At 37.6% G+C, this 25,721-nt stretch overlaps 1 protein-coding gene across 1 annotated transcript in view; it reads right to left on the bottom strand.

Moving 5' to 3' along the window:
- Positions 1-25,721, bottom strand: part of neo1b (neogenin 1b) — a gene marked incomplete at its 5' end in the record, with an annotated part of 223,526 nt that overhangs the window by 73,322 nt on the left and 124,483 nt on the right. Inside the window, 3 exons of the mRNA XM_079809544.1 lie at positions 3,466-3,602; positions 15,636-15,786; positions 17,264-17,539. Coding sequence (XP_079665670.1) covers positions 3,466-3,602; positions 15,636-15,786; positions 17,264-17,539 — 564 coding nt within the window. The remainder of the gene's footprint in view (positions 1-3,465; positions 3,603-15,635; positions 15,787-17,263; positions 17,540-25,721) is intronic.

The raw sequence follows: 25,721 nt of genomic DNA, 5'->3' as shown, positions 1-25,721 counted from the left end.
ACGTAAGACCTGTTTTCTGCACATTTCCGCAGTGCTTTTTGAATGAATTAGCGCTGAGTTGCCTGTCAGGCTATTATTGAGGCATCATCTGCGTCCTATTTACTTGCGTCACATAAAAAAAACAAAGAAAATTGTGGTTGTTCAGGTGGCCACGTCCTGTCAAAAGCATGGGTTTGAGTTGTGAGAGAGCAGACACATTTAAGATTCAATGCAAAACAGTAGAAGCAGCTTTACGTTCTCATTGAGTCTCTGAAAAATAGATCAGCCAAGAGAAAAAGAAGACATAAAAAATAAATAGCAAAACAACGCTTTGAAGTTCCTCCTCCGCAGAGGAAAATGCTGTCTAGACACATGTGCGTTTCAAAAGGCAATGTTGCAGATAATTACATACAGGGATGTTTAGTGCGGCTGTTTGTGCTGAAGTCAATCACATTTTAGATGATTCTCGGCAGGCGACTCGGTTCATCTATATCTGTGTCCTTCAGATGAGACGTTAAACCGAGGTCCTGACTCTCTGTGGTCATTAAATATAATCCCATGGCACTTCTCGTAAAAGAGTAAGGGTGTAACCCCGGTGTCCTGGCCAAATTCCCTCCATTGGCCCTTACCAATCATAGCCTACTAATAGTTGAGGAGCGACCCCTGACATAGTTGTAAAGCGCTTTGGGTGTACAATAGTACATATGAACGTGCTATATAAATGCCTCATTCATTCAGCTAAGACAGGGGTGTCCAAAGTCCCGCCCGCCGGCCAAATGCGGCCCGGGATGATTTACAAACGGCCCGCAGCGTGTCTATTAAAATATATTATATGTGGCCCGCCACGGATAATTTACAAATCGCGCAGTTTCACGATGTCAAGCTGAGCCGATTCAGTTCAAATACTTTTCAAACATCAATTCACCAACATTTATCATGGATTTACTGTGGTAACACTAACTGTAACCGTGGTAATTTGTCAGAAATGTAGGTTATTATCTAATTTTATTTCATTTGTAATGTAGACATGTATTAAATTAGTAACAAAGGCCCAATTGCAGACTATAAACTTGCAGTTTTTTTATTTTCTGCCTTGTGTGCACTGCAAAAAATGCTCATTTAGTATTTTTGTCTTGTTTCTAGTATACATGTATCTACAAATTCTTAAATCAAGATGCATTTACTAAGTTAAACAACATTAGATATATTTTCTGGAAAATAAAATAAAATTGAAGTGAGTTTTTGGTTAAAACATATCTGCCAATGGGGTAAGAAAAATAATGTTTCTGTTTGGAATCTGTCCCAAACAGAAACAAGATTATTTTTCCAAACCATTGTCAAATAATTTAGTTCGTTTCAAGCAAAAACTCAATTCATTTGGATTTTTTCCCCCAGGAATCAATAATTTTTTTTACATTTTCCTAAGTAAAAGCATCTTGATTTAAGAATTTTTTGAGATTTGGACTGGAAAAGAAGACAGAAATACCAAGAAAAGTATTTTTGTAGTGTGGTTTTACCTGTGGTGATCTAAATAGAGCACTTATTAAATGTAAATAAGAATAGAGTTCTAACTCAGTAATAATATTTAAATTTCACCCATTAAAACTTTTTGGTTGATGAAAGTTGTACAGATATACAACTTTCATATCTATACATTTCCTGTGTCTTATCTCAAGCTACTCTACTGTCAGCTCAAGCTTTTGTCAAATCTGTCATGTTTCCAAGAAACAAAACATGTCATATATATATATACAACCCCAAATCAGAAAAAGTTTGGACAGTATGGAAAACGCAAAAAAAAAAAAAAAAAGAAGTGATTTCTAAATTTACTTTGACTTGTATTTCATTGCAGACAATATGAACACAAAATATTTCATGTTTTGTCTGGTCAACTTCATGTCATTTGTAAATATGCATCCTTTCCTGTCATTCAGACCTGCAACTCATTTAAAAAAAAGTTGGGACAGTAAAACATTTACCACTTTGTAATGTTGCCATTCCTTTTCACAACACTTAAAAGACGTTTAGGGACTGAAGACACCAAGTGATGAAGTGTTTCAGGTGTAATTTTGTCCCATTCTTCCTGCAAACAAGTCTTAAGGTGGGCAACAGTACGGGGTCTTCGTTGTCGCATTTTGCGCTTCAAAATGCGCCACACATTCTCTATTGGAGACAGGTCGGGACTGCAGGCAGGCCAGTCAAGTACCCGTACCCTCTTCCTCCGCAGCCAGGACTTTGTAATGTGTGCAGAATGTGGTTTTGCATTGTCTTGTTGAAATATGCATGGACGTCCCTGGAAAAGATGTCTTCTTGACGGCAGCATATTATGCTCCAAAATCTCTATGTACTTTTCAGCATTAATGGTGCCTTCACAGAAGTGCAAGTTACCTTTGCCAAGGGCACTAACACAACCCCATACCATGACAGACCCTGGCTGGACTTGTTGCTGGTAACAGTCTGGATGATCCTTTTCTTCTTTGGTCCGGAGCACACGGCGTCCATTCCTCCCAAAAAATACCTGAAATACTGATTCATCTGACCACAGTACACGTTTCCACTGTGTGATGGTCCATCCCAGACGCCTCCGAGCCCAGAGAAGTCGACGGCGCTTCTGGACACTGTTAACATAGGGCTTCCTTTTGGCACAGTACAGTTTTAACTGGCATTTGTGGATGTAACTACGTATTGTGGTACTTGACAAAGGTTTGCCAAAGTAGTCCTGAGCCCATGTGGTGATATCGCTTATAGATGAATGACGATTCTTGATGCAGTGCCGCCTGAGGGATCGGAGATCACGGTTGTTCAGCTTAGGCTTGCGCCCTTGTCCTTTACACACTGAAATTCCTCCAGATTCCTTGAATCTTTTAATTATGTTATGCACTGTTGAATGTGAAATATCCAAATCTCTTCCTATCTTTCTTTGAGGAACATTGTTTTTAAACATTTCAATAATGTTCTCACATATTTGTTGGCAAACTGGCGATCCTCGGCCCATCTTTGCTCCTAAAGGATTAGACCTTTCTTGGATGCTGCTTTTGTACCAAATCATAATTACAATCACCTTCTGACATCACCTGTTTCAAATCACATCATTATTTAACCATTTTACCTCATTACTAGCCCTAAATTGCTCCTGTCCCAACTTTTTTTTAAATGAGTTGCAGGTCTGAATGACAGGAAAGGATGCATATTTACAAATGACATGAAGTTGACCAGACAAAACATGAAATATTTTTTGTTCATATTGTTTGCAATGAAATACAAGTCAAAGTAAATTTAGAAATCACTTCTTTTTTTTTTTTTGCGTTTTCCATACTGTCCAAACTTTTTCTGATCTGGGGTTGTATATATATATATATATATATATATATATATAATAGAAAAGGGACCGGCCCCCAGGTATTTCCACAACATCAAATCTGGCCCCCTTTTAAAGATGTTTGGCCATCCCTGATCTAAGAGATTCATGTGTGTTGCGACCCGTACCGTGCACCGTGAGCTCTGCCTGGATCTCGCTGGTCATGTTGCCGCTGTCCGCCTGACAGACGTATACCCCAGCATCCTCTTCGGTCAGGTTGGCGATCTGCAGGCTTCCCCCGCCAATCACAGCGAAGCGCTCATGGCTGGAAAAAAAAACAAGAGATACAAGGAGATGAGGATGTGTTGAGATGTTGAGATGGCTTTTCCTTTCAGGAAATGTATTAGTTCTCAGGAACGCCAGGCATCTCGAGCCTGGCACAGTAATGCTGAACACAGATGAGATTAAAAACAGGATACAGTATGGATTTCATTTCCTGTGGCTTTTCCTTTATGGTTTCACTACACTGAAAGCAACTTCCCTGGAGTGAGGTTTCTACAGAAAAACAAACTAGTGTCCTGGTTCCTCTCCAATGATTCAGAGGCAGGATGAGATGGAAGAGAAGCGCAGTAATCTAAGATGAGCCACGGAGAGAGAGGATGAAGAGTAAAAACCTCCTGCACTTCACTTTATTGTAAAAAAAACCCCCACCAATTAGTGAGTTTGAGTAAGAATGGAAAGTAAACCATCCAGGAACAATACCTTCCTGCTTTCACAGAACAAAACCCACAGGCTCACTCGTCAAGTTTCTCCCAGCACATCCGAGTGTCAAACTACAGCTCAAAGTCACAATGACAACAGGCTTTATTCAGGAGACGAGTCATTTTCCTATAAACTGCTGCTATTCTTATAGAAACTGTGACATTAAAGGGATAGTTCACCCAAAAATGAAAATCCTGTCATCATTTACTCACCCTCAAGTTGTTCCAAACCTGTATGAGTTTCTTTGTTCTGCTGAACACAAAAGATGATATTTAGAAGAATGTTTGTAACCAAGCAGATAGAGCAACTATTGACTACCATAGTAGGAAAAAAAATACTATGATTGTCAATGGTTGCTCTATCTACATTCTTCTAAATATCTTCTTTAGTGTTCAGCAGAACAAAGAAACTCATACAGGTTTGGAACAACTTGAGGGTGAGTAAATGATGACAGGATTTTCATTTTTGGGTGAACCATCCCTTTAACCCTTAATCGTCCCTCAAGTAGGGTTTACGTTTGAGTCCCTTGGGGTCAGATAGACCCCAAACTTTTACAGAGCGATTGCATGAGGAAATATGATTTTTTTTACATGGAAAACTATATATAATTTTTTTTATTTACTTCTCGACTATACATTTATGCTGTGTTTTTGTGGGTATTTGGTAGTTTTTTTACCTATTTACTGCACAAATACTTAACTATGTCATAAATTGGCTCATTAAAAATATTTTTTTTATGAAAAAATCACTTGAATGATGATCTTAAATAAATATAAATTTTTTTGGACATTGCTCTATGTGTTAGGGATAGAATACCGCCATCTGTAGGTTTGTGGAAAAACTTTAGGAATTATAGTTAAAGAGAAAGAGAGTGCAATGACCACATTATCCACTAGAGGTCCATAGAGAAGTTATGCAAAAGTTAAGCTGCCTTTCATCTTTCTTTTATTTGCCCTTTTCCCTCTCTTTCTCATGATTGTTCCATGTTGCATATTGTCCTTCATTTATGTATGAAAATCTTTCAGATTTATGCCAGTTTTGTTGATTTTATTTGCCAATTTCAATAAAAATACTCTCTGTTCCAGTCACACACGTGTGTGTTTGTGTGTGTGTATGAGATAGAAAGTTCGTTCCACTTTGTGTTTATGCTCTAGGACCAGATCTTGATATAAATGTAGACATTTTCAGATTTATACTGGATTTAGTTGATTTTTTTTTTACAAACAAAGTGAAAAAAAAAAGCATTTTTACATTTTCCCATTCATTACCAAAATCAAAAAAAAGACTCCAGACACCTGTGTGTTTGTGTGTGTGTGTGTGTGTGTGTGTGTGTGTGTGTGTGTGTGTGTGTGTGTGTGTGTGAGTGAACATGCTTGTTCCATATTGCATTTGTGCTCTAGTATTAGTACTTCCTTTATGTATGAAAATCTTTCAGATTTATGCCAGTTTTGTTGATTTTATTTGCCAATTTCAATAAAAAATACTCTCTGTTGCAGTCACACACGTGTGTGTTTGTGTGTGTGTGTGTGTGTGTGTGTATGAGATAGAAAGTTCGTTCCACTTTGTGTTTATGCTCTAGGACCAGACCTTGATATAAATGTAGAAATCTTCAGATTTATAGTGGATTTAGTAAAAAAATTCCCATTCATTTTCAATGTGGGGACAATCTGACCCAGAGGGACTTAAACGGTGAAAATTTTTTTTACACACCTTTAGAACAACCAAATCAAGCCCAGATTTGTTGTGCATGTTTAGATAGATTATTTAGGAAAAGTCACAGAGACTCATGGCCCTGAGATGAAGGGAACACTTTTTAAAAATGGAGGAAAGTCCAGTGGGGTCAGCTGGAGCCCAAGGTTCGATTAAGGGTTAATGCAAGTTCAAGTACAAGTTTATTTATAACACACATTTAAAAACAACAAATGTTGCTGTACAAGTAGGAAAATACAGTAAAAGAAAATACAAAAAACTGAATTAACCCAGATTGGGCTGTTTTTAACCTTGTGTTTTTGGATCCATAAACAATTAAGAACATCTGCTCAGAACTTTTCACATAACGTTTCATAACTTGCTTCCCCGTCGCAACGCACCTGATGACTCCCACATTCACCCCGGATATATTTAGCCTCCCCAGCCCCTGTTAGTCTGCGATGAGACAGCAGCCGCCGCTCTGAGAGACGAGTGAGAGATTCGTTAAACGCATGATATGACAAAAGTCGGATGATGCTGCGGCCGTGAGCGCTTACGGGAAGCCCCTGAGAGACCTGAGGAGGAGGCACTGTCGAAGGCCGGGTAATTAAAAAAGAAATTAAAAACAAGACAAGTCTATAAAGTACAAAGAGCCTCATTAATTGTCTTTCAGCACGACATTAAAACTCCAGAATGGAGGAGGGTAGCAGAGCATGATGGGGGAAAAGAGTTTCTAAAAGAACAGTTCAGCATATTCTGACATTATTTACGCACCCTCACGTCATCACAAACCCCACAAATCTTTATGCCAGTTTTGTCATTTTATGGAAAAGAGTTGCGCAGAAATTCTGTTTTGATGGAAAAATAACATCATACATAACACGTGTTTGGAAAAACAATCTTTTTTTGGGTGAACTATGCCTTTAAATCAGCGATAGATCCTACTCATGAATATTTAAAGTTTGTACCAAGTGCCACAAACAAAATTATATTAATATGTGAGTGATTGTGTGTGTGTGTGTGTGTGTGTGTGTGTGTGTGTGTGTGTACTTGATGACATCCATATATTTATACACAGATCAGGCGTAACATTATGACTACTGACAGGTGAAGTGAATAACACTGATGATCTCTTCATCACATGTTAGTGGGTGGGATATATTAGGCAGCAAGTGAACATTTTGTCCTCAAAGTTGGTGTGTTAGAAGCAGGAAAAATGGGCAAGCGTAAGGATTTGAGCGAGTTTGACAAGGGCCAGATTGTGACGGGTCAGAGCATCTCCAAAACTGCAGCTCTTGTGGGATGTTCCCGGTCTGCAGTGTAACACAATATTAAGTCATAATGTTATGCATTAAACTTTATCTTTGAGAACATCGACACATTTCTTAAGGATTCTCTACTGCTTTGGGATTTATTATCCTCCACTTCCCAGAATTCCCCAGTTCAAAGGCCTGTTTAAATGTACTGTTGTTTGCAAATGCGGATCAACCATTAAAACAAAATCAATTTGCTATAAATGTTTAAAACGCGTGCAAACACTTCCAGGATGTCGTATGCCATAAATATAAAGATAGGATGCATGATATTACTATTGAAAAAACATAACAAATCCCAGTTTTGCACCAAGAGGAAGTGCGCCTGTTCATCCAATGCTGGACGCCTCAGAAGAAGCTGCTTGATTTGCCTGACTGGATTTACAATAGACTCATATTATAAATGTCCCTTTGCAAATACTCCAGCCTGATGTTTGTGTTGAGAGGAGGTGGAGTGTCTGCCATCAACACATCCATCTTACCGCGTCCCGTCCGGAATACGCAAAACCGCTCGGTCTCTGGCTGGTTTGATCCACGTCAGCGAGGACAAAAGGTGTTTCTGTCAGTGAGGCAAGCGATCCTCATTCATCCGAAGAATTCCTCTGTGATCCGCTGGCTTTCTGTGGAGCACTAAACAGCATTCCTGCTGTAATCCGGAGACATGATTCAAACGCCAGATAAGACTGGGTCTGCTTCACTGATCCACCACCAGCTTCCTGTTCATATCCCAACACCCTTTACACGATTAAACACATGGAGAAACTGGCCTCAGATCAGTGCATCAGCACTCAGACGGTTTATCTGACCCGTCTAAATGAGTGTTTATGCATGCTCGGTAATGAATGAGGGCCGCAGCTGATAAGGAGGTGATTCGTTTGCTCAGTTCCTGCGAGCCATCTGACAATCTTCAGATTAGAGTTACAACAACATGCCAGAGGAGGGTGAAGAATGTGCTGGTTCTCCAAACTGAAATATAAATCCTCCAAACACACAAGATGATTTGCTCTTAGTCTTCATTCCTGGCATCCTTCTATCTTAAAGGCTTAGTTCACTCAATAAACACAGCAAAAACTGACATTTTCACAAAGCATCCGCTCATTTCATCTAATCTCACACTGCTATTTATTAAATTATGATTTACATAGAAAAAAAAAAAGAAAAAAAAAGAACTCCAAGCTCTAAACACGTCAAATTAAATCAAAATTATATACAACGGAAACTACAAAAGTTATATTAAAATCATACATATATATATTAAATGGTACACTATTTAAATAAATAATGAATAAATACTAAAAATAAACCAGTAAAATCTCAAATCAATTCAAGTGAATGTAGGCATCACAAAATTATAATGTATAGTATGAAAAAAGATTTGCTAAACATTACATTATCTGTGTTTTAAAATTATTGTTGAAATTATGTTTAAATTATTGATTAACTGAGCTTTAGATGACGGGAAATTAAATGTAAAAATAGAAGAAATGCATAATTAAATATGCCATCTCAGTGATATATATCTAATATATACCTATAATGTTACAAATGACATTTGTAGATATAAATATAAAATAATATTTTTTTTTCCCAAATTCCGTTTTTTTTTTTTTTTCAAATTCGATTTTTATATGTATTTTTTTAATATTTAAAATTCAGGATTTTTTTTTAATTACATTTTTTATTTTTATTTTTGTAATATTTAAAATTTTCTGGATTTCGTTTTTTATTTTTTTTTATTTTTTTATTTAAAATCTGGATATCGTTTTTTTTTTTCACATTCTATTTTTTATTAATATTTTTTTAATATAAATTTTTTTCTAGATTTCGTTTTTTTTTAACCTTCCATTTATTTATTTGTATTTTCTTTATATTTAAAATTTTCTGGATTTTTTTTTATTCCATTTTTTATTTGTATTTTTTTTATATTTAAAATTATAGATTTAGTTTTTTTTCACATTCCATTTATTTATTTGTATTTTTTTAATATAAAAAATTATAGATTTAGTTTTTTTTCACATTCCATTTATTTATTTGTATTTTTTTTATATAAAACATTTTCTGGATTTTATTTTTTTATTTTTATTTTTTATATTTAAAATTTTCTGGATTTCATTCTTTTTTTTTTTTTTTTTTTCACATTCTATTTTTTTTGTATTTTTTTTTATATAAAAAATTATAGATTTAGTTTTTTTTTCACATTCCATTTATTTATTTGTATTTTTTTATATAAATTTATTTAATTAATTTATTTTTTTATTCCATTTTTTTATTTGTATTTTTTTTATATATTTTAAATTTTCTGGATTTCGTTCTTTTTTTTGTTTGTTTTTTCACATTCTATTTTTTATTTGTATTTTTTCATATTTAATTTTTTTTTTAACCAAATTCTTCATTTTCTGTGTTTGGATTCTATTGCAATTAAATTTTAATAATCAAAAAGCATGTCTAATTAATTTAATTTATTTAAAAAAAATTCAATAAAAAAATTTTTTTTCCTCACAAATTCTATGTTGTGTAGTTTCTGAATCAATTAAGGCATACAACACATTTTTTAATCATTTGTTAGTGAATGACAACCTAAATTTTGGTCTGTTTGTCACACAAAGCTATAATAAAACTTGTACTGTAACTGTATAGAAAAAGTTCAAACATATTTGCACACAATCAAAATCTAAACCAGATCTCCTATGAGAGGAAGTGCAATCTAGTTGGGTTTCACTCACAATGGGGCTTTTACCAGAGTAAGCACTAAAACTCTACAGGGAAAAATTAAACTCTGAAGAGAAGATTTGTATTACACACACACACACACACACACACACACACACACACACACACACACACACACACACACACACACACACACACACACACACACACACACACACACACACACACACACACACACACACACACACACACACACACACACACACACACACACACACACACACACACACACACACACACACACACACACACACACACACACACACACACACACACACACACACACACACACACACAGAGAGAGAGAGATGTTGTCTGAGCCATGATAGACTCTGTCTGCCCCTCTGAGGGACTGGGCATTGTGGGTAATATGACATTATTAGAATGTATCCAGCATCAGGAATACATTACATCGCCCGAAGACCATGAGAGAAGCAATTACACAGTAAATAGAGTCTGTCAGCAATCATCAGTCCTGCACAGACAACCGGCACAGACCCGCAATTAGACATTTAGCCGCTTTCAATCGACAGCGCAAACTGACATCAAGCCTCATCGGAGGAGGCCGAGAGAGACGAGGACGGGGTGCAGCACACGCGGGCTGAAGGGGCAGTTAGCGCTTAAACGGGGCATGATTAGCCTGCTCAGATCGCTGATACCATCAGTTCCATCTTTATGAAAGCATCGTTTCAAATCACGGTGGGCGGGATCCAAGCGGCGAGGATGCATAACAACAGGCGGCAGCAGAACAGAGCTGAATCTCAACCCATTTCAAAGAAGATTGAGTGAAGACAATGGCTCTGGTCCAAACACTGATCAGCTACATACACAGCATTTCACTGCACGCTCTTCATTCCTCCAGGCACAGGATGATGACACTTTCATTCTCCCTTTCGGAATTTCGTTCCTCAAGCCACTTTCCCTCTACAATTCCCAAATTGTATTCCTAAATAAAATGTTTAAAAGAAAGACAAACATCATTAATTTAGCATGGGCCGCAGCAGGGAATGAGCTTTATCCCCGATCTTATTAGGGCAGAAACTGTGAGAAAAGAGGCCGAGCGTTTGCCATCCTTTAGCAAATCTAGAGGCCGTTTCCTAATGTGATCTTACATACAACACCTCCGAAACACTGAAACACTGCTGCCAACACATTTTCAGGGGAAGTTGCTAAAGGCAGATCGAGTTGTTGCTAAATGACGTTGTGACGTCATTGCGCAATCGCAAGGTAAAACTACGCAATTATGTAACGCGTAGATATTATTTGAAATGCTAATTTAGATTTGTTTGTAAAATAAATAAAAGCAATGTGTTAGTTAATATGTACGGATCGAGCCCCACACATGACGTGCAAGAAAAAAAAAAGTAAATTGTGCACAAAATGTGCAAATTTGTTCCCTCGATTTGCTAAACCGTCCACACGATTTAGCCTACTAGTTTTTTCCTGCATGTCATATGCAGGGCTCCGTAAATATGCTCGCTAAATGATCATTTCCACAGCAATCTTAAGGAATTATGAATGAACCTATTGAGCTGGCTTGTACGTGTGTTGTTTGGATTAGAGTCACTTTCCAGAAGTTGCTAAAAGTTGCCAAATAAATTTAAAAAATTGCTAAATTTGTTGCTAGGTGCTTTTAGAAAAGAAAGTTGCTAATGTAGTCTGAAAAGTTGCTAAATCTAGCAACAAAATTGCACAGCTCCGAAATCCTCGAATCTGTTAAAGGGATAGTTCTCCCAAAAATGACATTTTAGCCGATGATTTACTCACTAGGTTTCAGACGAACACAGTCAGAGTTATATTAGAAATATCCTGGCTCTTCCAAGTTTTTGTAATGGCAGCCCAAAATTTTAAGCCCCAAAAAGTGCATCCAGCCATCATATAACTGCTCCACACGGCTCTGCTGGTAAATAAAGTCCTTCTGAAGCGAATCGCTGGGTTTGTGTAAGAAAAATATCCATATTTAACACGTTATAAAGTAAAATACCCAGCTTCCGGCGGACCACCTTCCGTATTCTTCCGGTCTGTGTTTGTTTATAGGTCTGGCAAGCATTTTTGACGTACTATTCCTTGATAACATGATATAAATATAAACGATCAAGCAGAGAGAATATGACACCAGCTCAAAAACAGTGTGTGCGACTCACCAAAAAGCCTTAAATGCTTCATAAATATCCAGTCATACGAGAGCAGCGATTAATATCATTTACTTGTTATTTATTCAGCTTGTTATCAGAAATAATCTACTCTAGAGGTAACTTGGCATTAACATGCGATCACCGTGATCATCAGCCAATCAGGACACAGCGAGTTTACATTTGTTCACATCAAGTGGTCGCCTTCTGGATAAATGATCGGATTTATGTTTCCCGCTAAATATTTAAATGTGCCTTTATCACGGAGTGCAAAACAACTTTGGCTTTGTCCTAATGGCAGTGTCCATAGAGCACGGGATTTTTTGTGATGCATTCATATACAATCAATCTCAAATAGGGAACTTTATCATTCTACAAGTAAACTTTCCCAACATTAATCTTATGTTATGAAACAAAGCAACATGTTATTCCGATGCATTGCATGATTGAAGCATTTATAGATCTGTACAGAAAACGGCATTACATGGTCCATAAAAGGTTAGTTCACCCAAAATGTGTAATTCTGTCATTATTACTCTCCCTCATGTCGTTCCAAACCTATAAGACCTTCGTTCATCTTCGGAAACCAACTTAAGATATTTTTCTTCTTCTCTACGGTCTTACGGGTTGGGGTCGACATGAGGGTGAGTAATTAATGTGTTTTTAATTAATTGGGCTCCAGCTGACCCCACTGGACTTTTCCTCCATTTTTAAAAAGTGTTCCCTTCATCTCAGGGCCATGAGACTCTGTGACTTTTCCTAAATAATCTATCTAAACATGCACAACAATCTGGGCTTGATTTGGTTGTTCTAAAGGTGTGTAAAAAAAAAATTCCCTCGGGGTCAGATTGACCCCACAAAAATTTTTTTTTCACTTTTTTTGTCAATTTTTTTTTACTAAATCCAGTATAAATCTGAAAATTTCTACATTTATATCAAGGTCTGGTCCTAGAGCATAAACACAAAGTAGACGAACTTTCTATCTCATACACACACACACACACACAAACACATGTGAGGACATGGGGAACGTCCTCATATTTCACCCTCTTTTTGTAATACCCATGTCATTATACACATTTGTGTCCTGATATTTCACAAAAACATGCCCACAGGTGTCTGGAGAATTTTTTTGATTTTGGCAATGAATGGGAAAATGTAAAAAAATGCTTTTTTTTTTCACTTTGTTTGCAAAAAAAAAATCAACTAAATCCAGTATAAATCTGAAAATGTCAACATTTATATCAAGATCTGGTCCTAGAGCATAAACACAAAGTGGAACGAACGTTCTGTCTCATACACACACGCACACACACACACACACACACACACACACACACACACACACACACACACACACACACACACACACACACACACACACACACACGTGTGTGTGACTGCAACAGAGAGCATTTTTATAGAAACTGGCAAATAAAATCAAAACTGGCATAAATCTGAAAAAATTCCATACATAAATGAAGGACAAATACTAGAGCACAAATGCAACATCATGAGAAAGAGAGGGAAAAGGGCAAATAAAAGAAAGATGAAAGGCAGCTTAACTTTTGCATAACTTCTCTATGGACCTCTAGTGGATAATGTGGTCATTGCACTCTCTTTCTCTTTAACTATAATTCCTAAAGTTTTTCCACAAACCTACAGATGGCGGTATTCTATCCCTAACACATAGAGCAATGTCCAAAAACTATTTATATTTATTTAAGATCATCATTCAAGTGATTTTTTCATAAAAAAATTATTTTTAATGAGACAATTTATGACATAGTTAAGTATTTGTGCAGTAAATAGGTAAAAAACTACCAAATACCCACAAAAACACAGCATAAATGTATAGTTGAGAAGTAAATAAAAAAAATGATATATAGTTTTCCATTTAAAAAATGCATATTTCCTTATGCAATCGCTCTGTAAAAGTTTGGGGTCTATCTGACCCCAAGGGACTCAAACGTAAACCCTACTTGAGGGACGATTAAGAGTAAAGTTTGGGCCACAAAAGCGTGCATGCGCAGTAACGTTTGTTTATGCTGTTGCCGTTGAAACCGTCTATAAGAAAAGGTCTGATGGGGTATAATCAGACGGGCTGCAGTGTTAAAAGAAAAAAAATGAAACGCTCATTTCATAAATATTGTATTTAAGTAAGTCAAGCACTTGTCAAGTATCTCTTCATAAACATGGCTATTTTCAAGGACCAGTTTTCCAGGACTTACATTTCAAAAAGTCAAATTCAAGCACCTTGTATGAACGCTGGGTCAAAGATCTAAACAAAAGGATGCTCAAAAGTAATAGTGATGTTTAGTGGCAGGAATACTGCTAATCTGAGCGACTGTAGGCTGTCAGTTCGGCTGTGGACCTTGAAAATGAAGTGCATTTGGATGCAGGTTGTAGATCAGCATCAATGCAAGAACATGATATTCCGAATGTGAGTGAATAAAACACAGCGGGTTAGGAAATGAAAAGAGACAAAGTGCCAATAAAAAGCATGTAATCGATTTTGTCCATGTCCACAATGCACACATTCCCAAACCCAGCGCTGAAATCACATCAGGGTAAATATTCCAGCACAGAGGGCGTAATAATGAATGATTGAGCGCTGTACCCCTGACAGCCGATTTACATGCCGTGACAATTCAGTCCTCGCTACATTATTCATGTCCACCCGATGACAACAGCCAAAGCGCCTCTGGAAAACAGAGCGGTTACATCAGGAGAGTGGACTGTACCAGCTCTCCTGTAAACTATGCAAGGCAATTTACAAAAGGCCTGCGTGACTTTAGATGAAGCCGTGTTCTAGTTAAGAGCATCATAACTATGCCGCGCACATACGAAATGACACAATGGCCACGTGGGAGCGCCGCGCGCCTCTAAAATATCCATTTACACAGGCGTCAGTAATTGCCTCCGGCGGATAATAAGGATATTTTACGCTGAGGAATTTGGACAGACGTTGAATAGTCGATAGCGTGATTAAGAGCGACTGAATGGATTCTTTTTGTGTGGTGATCCGCAGCCAGTTTGCGTTAGTATGCCAAGCCACACCGAGGATGGGCGACTGCTGCCAGAGTGTGACTGAACGCCGGTGGATCTGAGAGACTTCGCCATCCCACTGCAGTGCTCTTGGCTTGTACCTGCACGCGCCGTTTCTTGCATCCATCCAAGGATTCGACAGGAAAATCAGAGATTCTCTGTGCCAACATGACACACTTTTAAAGCTACACTGTGTAACTTTTTTAGTTTGTTCTTAGCTAAAAACACTTAGTTCTTTCAAAAATATGTGCTCATTAATGTATATTTACTTCTTTCAAGTAATAAAGTATTCTCGTAAGTTTATAATATGCCATTGAAAACACATACGGGTGAGGGGTTCGAATGCCGGTCGCAATGTTGGCCCTCCATCTTGAAAGTACATTAGCCAAAGAGGGACATACCCGTAAATTCAAGCTTCGCCTTTCGCGTTTTAACACTCGATGGCACCGTGTCGAATGTGGACGAGGTCGAACTGGAAGCCATATTAATCTTGGACTAAATCGGCCACCGTAGGAGTTAAAACGAAATCGGAATTGAGAGGAACAGAAACTAATATTCACTGGATGGTCATATACCTTTTCACCACTAGATGGGGGGAAATATCACACAGTGTAGCTTTAAAGTATTTGCGTTTATCTCAAGGGTTCTGTCAGTCGGATGGTTTAGGAGTGCAAAGACACTTACCCTTCGTCAATCGGCCGGTCGTTAAACGTCCAGCGAATCACGGGTACCGGGTATCCCTTCATAACGCATGGCAACAACACGCTCTCCCCGACAACCTTCCCAACGGCAACCGGGCCCTGGAGAGTCTCTAGTTTTTCTTCAACACCCGAATCTGCGAAGACACACACACACAAATGTGTAAAGCGAAACATCCAGTGAACATTTCACAAAGTTAATTCCCAATTCAATCAATCAATAAAATAATAATACTTTATTTGTATTATTTCCATAGCTATAATATTTTAAGATTTTGAATGGGGCTGCATGATTAAATCGCAATTAAAGGGATAGTTCACCCAAAAATGAAAATAAGCCCATAGTTTACTCACCCTCAAGTCATCCTAGGTGTATATGACATTCTTCTTTCAGACGAACACAATTGTTATATTACAAAAGTCCAGGCTAATCCAAGCATTAGAATTTGATTTATAGTTGCTCTGTTTTTGAAGTCCATTAAAAGTGCATCTGTCCGTCAAATAACTGCTCCACACGGCTCTGGGTCGATAGTTACTTGATAAAGTTTTAAATATGGATATTTTTCTTACACAAACGCGTCGATTCGCTTCAGAAGGCCTTTATTAACACCCCAGAGCCGCGTGGAGCAGTTATATGATGGACAGATGCACTTTTTATGGACTTCAAAAACAGAGCAACTATTACTGCAATTCTAATGCTTGGATTAGCCTGGACTTTTGTAATATAACTCCGATTTTATTCGTCTGAAAGAAGAATGTCATACACACCTAGGATGACTTTAGGGTGTTATACCCAAAAATGAAAATTAGCCCATAATTTACTCACCCTCAAGTCATCCTAGGTGTATATGAAAATCGGAGTTATATTACAAAAGTCCAGACTAATCCAAGCATTAGAATTGCAGTAATAGTTGCTCTGTTTTTGAAGTCCATAAAAAGTGCATCTGTCCGTCATATAACTGCTCCACATGGCTCTGGGGTGTTAATAAAGACCTTCACGACGCGTTTGTGTATGAAAAATATTCATATTTAAAACTTTATCAAGTAAACTTTCGGCCGACTGCCTTGGAAAAGTGTTGAAAGTGAAACTCAAGATGCGTTCGTGACGAGCGGAGCTGGTCGTGTTAGTCTTTCAATCAGCAGGGGAAGTTTCAACAATTATTCCATAAATTGAACAGGGAAGGCGGTCGGCCAAAAGTTTACTTGAAAAAGTTTTAAATATGGATATTTTTCTTACACAAATGCATCGATTCGCTTCAGAAGGCCTTTATTATCCTCCCAGAGCCGCGTGGAGCAGTTATATGATGGACAGATGCACTTTTTATGGACTTCAAAAACAGAGCAACTATTACTGCCATTATAAAGCTTGGTTTAGCCTGGACTTTTGTAATATAACTCAGATTTTATTCGTCTGAAAGAAGAATGTCATATACACCTAGGATGACTTTAGGGTGAGTAAATCATGGGCTAATTTTCATTTTTGGGTGAAAAAACCCTTTAACCCGAAATCATGATAAACCGATTTGGCTTTGCAGCCACTTTAATTGAAAGGCCGTTTTGCCAGCGGTGAAGGACCCCTTTAAAACATGACTTTACAATCTTTGGCATCTGTACCTGCGGACACCTGTAGTTCAGCCTCCTCCGTGGATTTGGCCGGTCCCAGACCATCTATGGTGCAGCGGTAGAGTCCGGCGTCGGTCTGGGAGGCGTTGCTGATGACCAGAGCTCCGCTGGGCAGCCGTATCACCCTGACCTCCAGTTCCACGGCCCGACCGTCCCTCTCCCAGCGGCTGAACGGCACCAGCTCTTCCGTCACCTCACAGCTCAGCATCTCAGTGCCGCCCATGCGCACAGACACGCCCTCCGGCTGACTGAGGAACCGCGGAAGTCCTGCGAGAGCGGATGAGTTGTTACATTACCACACTAAAGCTCATTTAATCTCTACAGTGATGGAATGGGAAAAAAATTAAGCAAGAACAATTCAAACAACGAACCCTGAGGAGCTACAGATGGAGATTAGATGCTTTGCTAACTCTGGAGAAATTAAGTAAATAACACTAATGGTCTTGTCATACCAATTAGCAAATAAACTTAGGAGACGAGCAGCCATTAAGCATGTTTGAACAGCACAGCACAGCAGACGGTCTGTTTGCTATCATATTCCGTTCATTTTATTAATACAGTCATTAATGTATCCTAATTAATTAAAGAGGAAAATTTCAACGTAGAGAAATTTGTCTCCGAATTTCAATCAGTTTAACTCAACAACTTGCTCCTTTAAAAACTATTTATTCAAACCTTGACCTGAATTATTAGTTGAGGTTAACACTGAATGTAAGAAAACAGCTTTAATATTCATGACTGAAGCAAGGACAAATGTGTATAATTATTATGTATATATAAAAATACACACACAAGCATGCATATTTAAGAATTGTATATGTATGTATGTGTATATATATATATATATATATATATATATATAAAATATGTATTTTACATTTAATATAAATTAAATAATATATATACTGTGTATATATGCAAATATTTCTTAAATATATACATGCATGTGTGTGTATTCAAATATACATAATTATTATACTTGTACACACACACACACACACACAAATATATTATGTAAACATAAAATTTTATTTTGGATGCCAATTAATCGCCATTAATCATTTGACAGGCATAATATATATACATTAGTACACAGTGTGTATACAAAAAAAGTATTGTATTATAATGTAATTTATGCATTCCATTATTTTAAAGATTAGAAAACACACACACACACACACACACACACACACACACACAAACACACACACTAGTGCTGTCAAAGCTTCAATCACAATGAATCACATCTAACCTAAAAGTTTGTTTATATACAGTATGTGTGTGTGTGTGTGTGTGTGTGTGTGCGTGTGTATACACATGTGTGTGTGTATGTATGCATGCATGCATATATGTATGTATATATATACATATATGTATGTATATATATACATGCAAATATTTCTTAAATATATGCATGCATGAGTGTGTATTTATATATACACATAATAATTATACACAGTACACACACATATATTATGCAAACACTTTTCGGATGCGATTAATCACGATTAATCGATTGCCCAGTAAGACTTTCAAATTGTAATATTTTCTCTTTTCTTTTCACTTTTCTTTTCAAAATGACAGGGTGTGGGATTTTTGCACAAAAAAAATCTAAATCAACAAATACTCCTTTATCAATAGAGTGCACTAAATGTTTAATATTTCACATAAAAGGAAAACTAGAACTCTTTGTGCCATTAAATGCTTTGAAACTCACTAAATAGCATCAACATCAAAAGATTAAACAAACAAACAAACAGTTATGAAACACCACTGAGATTTCTCTCGTGTCTTTAATCTCACGGTAAGACGTCTGCAGAAGTTCTGAGACGCTCCTGACGTGTGTGTGAGAGCGTTATAACTCACCGCACTCTCTCTAACAGCTCAGAGCGTCTGTGACATCCTAATGCTCTCCTGGCCTATTTATGTGTCCTGGCTGATGTAGGACTTGTTTTGGTCTAGAAGCACCAGAGTGGTGTGTGTGTGTTGACAGGTCTGTAAATTAGCCTCAGCCTACGACCTGAACCATAGACATACCCACAGTGTTTTTAACAGGACACACAATCTCAGCATGCCGATTCGACAGGCCTGAAGACACGACACTCAGCCGGTCTGCCTTCACTAGCATAAAGATGTGCGACTACATCAGGACTCAAGCTGGGCAAATAAGGACAGAACAATGTGCCTTTGGCGGGCAGAGCTACTGTGTGTGTAAACAGTTTACGAAGCCTGTCAGAGAGAAAGTCCATGTGTAAATGCGCAGTTAACATATGCAAACATACATTCAGACTATACAAACACAAATACTCTGTCTGGAGTGTGTGTCTGAGCATAATAAGCCACTGAAAGACACAATCATGAACGCACAAATCACACACACTGACAAACTCTACCAAAACACACACAAAAACACATTCATATGCACACACACGACCACACAAACTAGTTTAAAGGGTTAGTTCACCCAAAAAAGAAAATTCTGTCATTAATGACTTACCCTCATGTCGTTGGACACCCGTCAGACCTCCGTTCATCTTCAGAACACAAATGAAGATATTTTAGTTGAAATCTGATGGCTCTGAAAGGCCTCCATTGGCTCAATGGCACGGTTCACTCTCAAGACCCTTAAAAGGCACTAAAGACGTCGTTACAAAGTCCATCTCACTACAGTGGTTCTACAATAACTTTATGAATCGGCGAGAATAGTTTTTGTGCGCAAAAAAACCCTAAATAACGACTAATATAGTGATGACGATTTCAAAACACAGCATCATGAAGCTTCGAAGCGTTATGAATCAGTGATTCGAATCATGATTCGGATCGCGTGTCAAACCGCCAAACTGCTGAAATCACGTGACTTTGGCGATTCAAATCGCTGAATCGACTCACTGATTCATAACGCTTCGAAGCTTCATGAGGCCGTGTTTTGAAATCGTCATCACTATATTAGTCGTTATTTAGGGTTTTTTTGCGCACAAAAACTGTTCTCGCCGATTCATAAAATTATTGTAGAACCACTGTAGTGAGATGGACTTTGTAACGACGTCTTTAGTGCCTTTTAAGGGTCTTGAGAGTGAACCGTGCCATTGAGCCAATGGAGGCCTTTCAGAGCATCAGATTTACACTAAAATATCTTCATTTGTGTTCTGAAGATGAACGGAGGTCTGACGGGTGTCCAACGACATGAGGGGAAGTAATTAACGACAGAATTTTCATTTTTGGGTGAACTAACCCTTTAAGTCAAGCATGACTAGCACTGGTACTAAACTTGGGGTTAACAAGTTTAATCTTGTTAAATCTTCACACAAAAAAAAACACTCAGAAGACCTTAAACACCTCAGGCCCTGCTTATAGCTGGTATTAAGATGAGTTTTAGTCGATCGGATCACAAGGAGACGAGGGAGACGCATTTCCCTTTACACCTGGTGTTTAAATCCGTCTCTTTTGTCCACTTTCAATCACTTCTGTCTTGATTTCTGAGGGGAGGGTCTATGGGCGGGTAAATGTATGGGCTTTTTCAGATCTTTCCATCTAATGGATGAAATAAGCTCACGCAATTTACATATAAACGCATCCGGAGACGACACACGGAGAACATCAGCTTTAGTTTCTGCCCTGACAGACACAAGACCAGCCGAACGCTGTGAGTGTGTGTTAGAAATCAGGGATGGAGAAACAACTTTGAGCTTGGTGCGTTTTTCATCTTCAAACCAAACTTGGGTCTCCAGCCGACAGTTTAAATCCCGTCTGGCTAGCGCATCCCATAATGCGGAGAGTAGATGGTCATTTAGTGGCTGTTCGAGTGTATTTGACCACATGAGCGTTAACACTACAAAAGCAATCCGGTCGAATGAGATTTCCTCTACCTCTGGAAGTGATTGAAAGTGGACAGGCTCAAAATGTTTTAGAGCCCGTTTACACCTGTGTCGTCCACTTCTGATCCGATCCTCGAGCCATTCTAGATGTAGATGACTGTGACGAGCAGGGCGAGTGAGAGAGCAACGCGAGGAGCTCGAAGCATAAAAAGGAGGAGCGACGACAGTGAAGGATGAGAGACGACCAGGCCTGGATTTTATGTTGTGTTTTGTTTACGTCCGCGAGGAGGCTGCCATTTTTACTTTCAGTTTGTTTATTTATGGATTAAAGTCTTTTGCACGTTTGCCGGTTCCCACCTCCTTCTTCCCATAACTACGAACTTCGTTACATCCATCCCACTGATCTATATAAATGACTGGATTCCCATTTTAAACTGCCATCAGGCAGTGAAGCCACCGGAAGTGCTCGAGCGGCCATCTTACTATTCCCTACCAGCAGAGGGCATCATTGACGTACAGCCAAATTTTATTAATATTTATTGGAATACATATCCAAAAAAATACGTATTAATATTTATTGTATAAGCTATTCGAATCAATTGCTTCAGCTAAACGCATACGTTAATTAGGGGTTAGTAATATTAAACATTAACGTATATCTGTGTTTAGCTGCAGAAATTGATTCGAATAGCTTATATAATAAATATTAATACAAGCCTCTGTATTGCACTATATTGTATTACAATTCAAAGTTTGCCATCGTCTCGGAAATAAAGCAGTCAGCGTTATCTGCCCGAAATAAGTTGTGTGTATTTTATTTCCTGATTGAGCAACATCTATTTCAAACTCTTTGTTTCCATACAAGTGTAAGTGTTATAGGAGTATTCCATAAGTGTTAAGTATGCAGTATTATTTATTTAATCGTCGTTTAAATAATTAACTGCTTCAAAATGCAAACGAAAAATAATTTCTGTTGACGAAATCATTGTTGAAACATTTGCAGTTAGCCTAGGCTACTCTATGAATAGAAACAATACTACAGCACAACACAAACACAACAGTACAATGCGATTTCAGGTTACGTTTTCAAGTCGCTTTGACATTTGTGATACGCTGAAGTGTCTCAAATGAATATGAACGTAACTTTTTTAATAAGCAGGGGAAATTCCTATTTACATGCTTAGGACGTTTGTGTTGTATACAGGGAGACTTCAAATGTAAAAACGCTGACTCGTTAAGCAATGTTTTCTCAGTAAAATCATATAATTTCCTATTGATTCAATAGAACGCGTGAGTTTACTAGGGAATAACAACATGGCGGCGCGACGGCTTCACTGACGTCATGAGCAATCCAGTCATTTATATAGATCAGTGATCCATCCATTATAAAAGTGCTCCACACGGCTATGGGGGTTACTAAAGGCCTTCTGAAGTGAAGTCATACATTTCTGCAAGAAAAATAAAGTAAAATATCTAGCTTCCACCAGACCGTATTCAACTTACGCAGAAAGGATAACACCTTTTGCGGGATATTTTACTTTATAACGTGTTAAATATGGAATATTAACAATAAAATATTTTTTTTTTTTGGAATATTAACAATATGGAATATTAAGAATAAAATATTTTTCTTACACAAACCGATTCGATTCAGTTCAGAAGGTCTTTATTAACCCCCAGCGCCGTGTGGAGCAGTTATATGATGGATGGATGCACTTTTTTGGGCTTCAAATTTTGGACTGGCGTTACAAAAACTTGGAAGAGCCAGGATATTTTTAATATAACTCTGATTGTATTCGTCTGAAAAAACAAAAACAAATTCGTCTGATATACACCTGAGTGAGTGAATGAATCATGGGGTAAAATGTCATTTTTGGGTGAACTATCCCTTTAATACCAGGTGTAAGCGGCCTTAGGCGAGTCCCAATTTGCGTACTTATATACTATTCTATGCCATAGTATAAATAAAAAGTGCATTGTATAAGTGCATAGTGTGTCATTTGGGACACAACTCTTGAACCTCCCAATAAACTACCCAGAAGAACCCAGAAACAGCATAGCAACATGCACAACATCCATTGTAGCGGCTAGTTTTGCCTACACGTCGTACAGTAACACTCTAGCACATTCATTCACACACACACACACACACACACACACACACACACACACACACACACACACACACACACACACACACACACACACACACACACACACACACACACACACACACACACACACACACACACACACACACACACACACACACACACACACACACACACACACACACACACACACACACAGAACCTCTCTCACTCTTGAGTTATAAAGCTCCAAACATGTGGCTGAGCGACTGAAAATCAAAGAGCTGCTCTGTCAGGCTGCTGGTGTTTAGAGAGGGAATACAGAAAAATCCCAGCACACCACAGGCACAAAACACACACACACACACACACACACACACTCAAAGAGTCGAGATGCCAGTGTCTCAGCCACAAAGACGTGCCTCCTGCAGCCCACATGTAAAGTAAACTTGAGTGCGTGTGTGTGTATGTTTGTGCAAGCGTGTAGCTCGAGCAAATAATGCCGCGTGTGATCCATCCACATGTTCGACCACATGCTGAACGCAGCGAGTGCACATCTGCACAGATCCGGTCTCCGTATCTCACTGCATCCATCCCCGATGTGACGGAGAGACACCAGAGAGGAATCATTAAACACAGCTTGGAGCCGTCTACAGCCTGAAGGCAGACAAATTCATCCACACACACACACACACACACACACACACACACACACACAACAGCTCAGAGGCCGGGTCATATTTCTCTCACTGCAACGTGTTTCTGTTCTGATCTTGCACTCGAGTTATGAATGAACAGCTGGTGTTTTAAGGTCTTTCTATGAACTACGAGCTTCACAACGCACGTCACAGTGCTAAGGGCGAAATCACTGATGGAAATGTTTGTTAATAGGGCTGCAACAACTACTCGATAATGAAAATCATCGGCTTATTCTCGTTTTCGATTAGTCGGGTCTGCCACCAACTTCCACCAGTCGCGCCAAATGACAGCACTGAATAACGTATTTCTATGGACAAAATGTGCATCTAGAAATAGTGTAAACAGAGTGAGCTGATGCTGGAAAGGTACATGATCCAAGTGCCCAAAACATGAAGCCTTTCAAAACGTTCATTTGACAGGTTATATCCCCTGATCTAGAGAACAGTGGTTTTATCCTCATCTGTAAATGCTACTAATTCACGCGAGTATTTCCATCTTGCATGAAAGTGCGTCGGCCTAACATTAAGCTTTAGACTTCACTGAATGAGCGCCGTAGTCAAGAGGGAGACCATTAATACTCAACGTAAAAGCATTCATTTAGCTGAAATATCTGCTTTAGGCACTACATTTAGGTTTAGAAGTCAACATGTAATTGACGTATTTTATGAGAGTAGTAGGCCTAACTGTAAAGGGATAACCGAGTGTAGTTGAATATAAATGTGACATTTCTTGTAGCCTATTTACAGGATAAAGAAGTGACAGTAACAGGTACTGTGTCCATGGCGAATATGTGTGTGTGTGTGTGTGTGAGTGTGTTCCTGCAGAACATTCCTCTAATCAGGTAATATCATTTTTGATATTTATTTATTTTTCCCATGGTAACCAAATTAACCATAGTTTTGCTTCAATCCATAGCTTAACTATGTTGTTTGTGTGGTTATACAAATGGTAATCCATACGCCAAAAACATGGTTTTACTATCTAATAGAACCATGGATCATTTAAAGGGCATGTCTGTGCTATACATTACATGCAAAATAAGTTACTATGCAAAAGGACAGTTTAAATCCCTACATTAAAATGATATTAAAAACATGATAATAAAACAGGGTTATTGTAGTTATTAATAAAAAATGTGTTTGTTTTATTTGTTGTAAAACCATGGTTAATTTTTGTAATGTATATTCACTATGTGTGTGTTCATAGCCTCGGCTGACACGTTTGTGTGAAGGACAGCATTGGGCAGGATGTGGAATAGTGTGTTTTGTAAGTAAAAAGGGCTTTTAAAAAAAAAATCCAATTAATCGATTAATAGAAAAAATAATCAACAAACTAATCGACTATCAGAATAATGGTTAGTTGCAGCCCTATTTGATAATGAAGTTTTTTTTTTATTTCATCAAGTGATGACAAAAAAAAGCCATCATGATGATTAAATTACTCTAAATTAAATATACTGCTGATGAAAAAAAATTACAGAATAACAAAAGTATTTCTTGCTAGAAAGAAAAAGATTGTTTCAAAAAATTTAATAATTTTTGTATTAACATTATGATGTTATTTATATTTTCTAGATAATATATAAAATGTTTATGTATTTATATTTTCTATATATATATATGTATATTATATATAATTCTCCATTAATTTATTGTCATCTAAAATCTTGTTTCCATTGACTAAATTAAAACTTTAAATAATTTTATTAATGTATATATTAGGGCTGTCAAAAGATTAATCGCGATTAATCGCATCCAAAATAAAAGTTTATTTACATAATATATGTGTGTACTCTGTTTTATATAAATATATATATATATATATATATATATATATATATATATA

Source organism: Gobio gobio (assembly GCF_949357685.1).
Source record: "Gobio gobio genome assembly, chromosome: 25".
Classification (NCBI taxonomy): domain Eukaryota; kingdom Metazoa; phylum Chordata; class Actinopteri; order Cypriniformes; family Gobionidae; genus Gobio; species Gobio gobio.
Note: the sequence above shows the minus strand (reverse complement) of the source record. Positions and strands in the feature narration are given on the sequence as shown.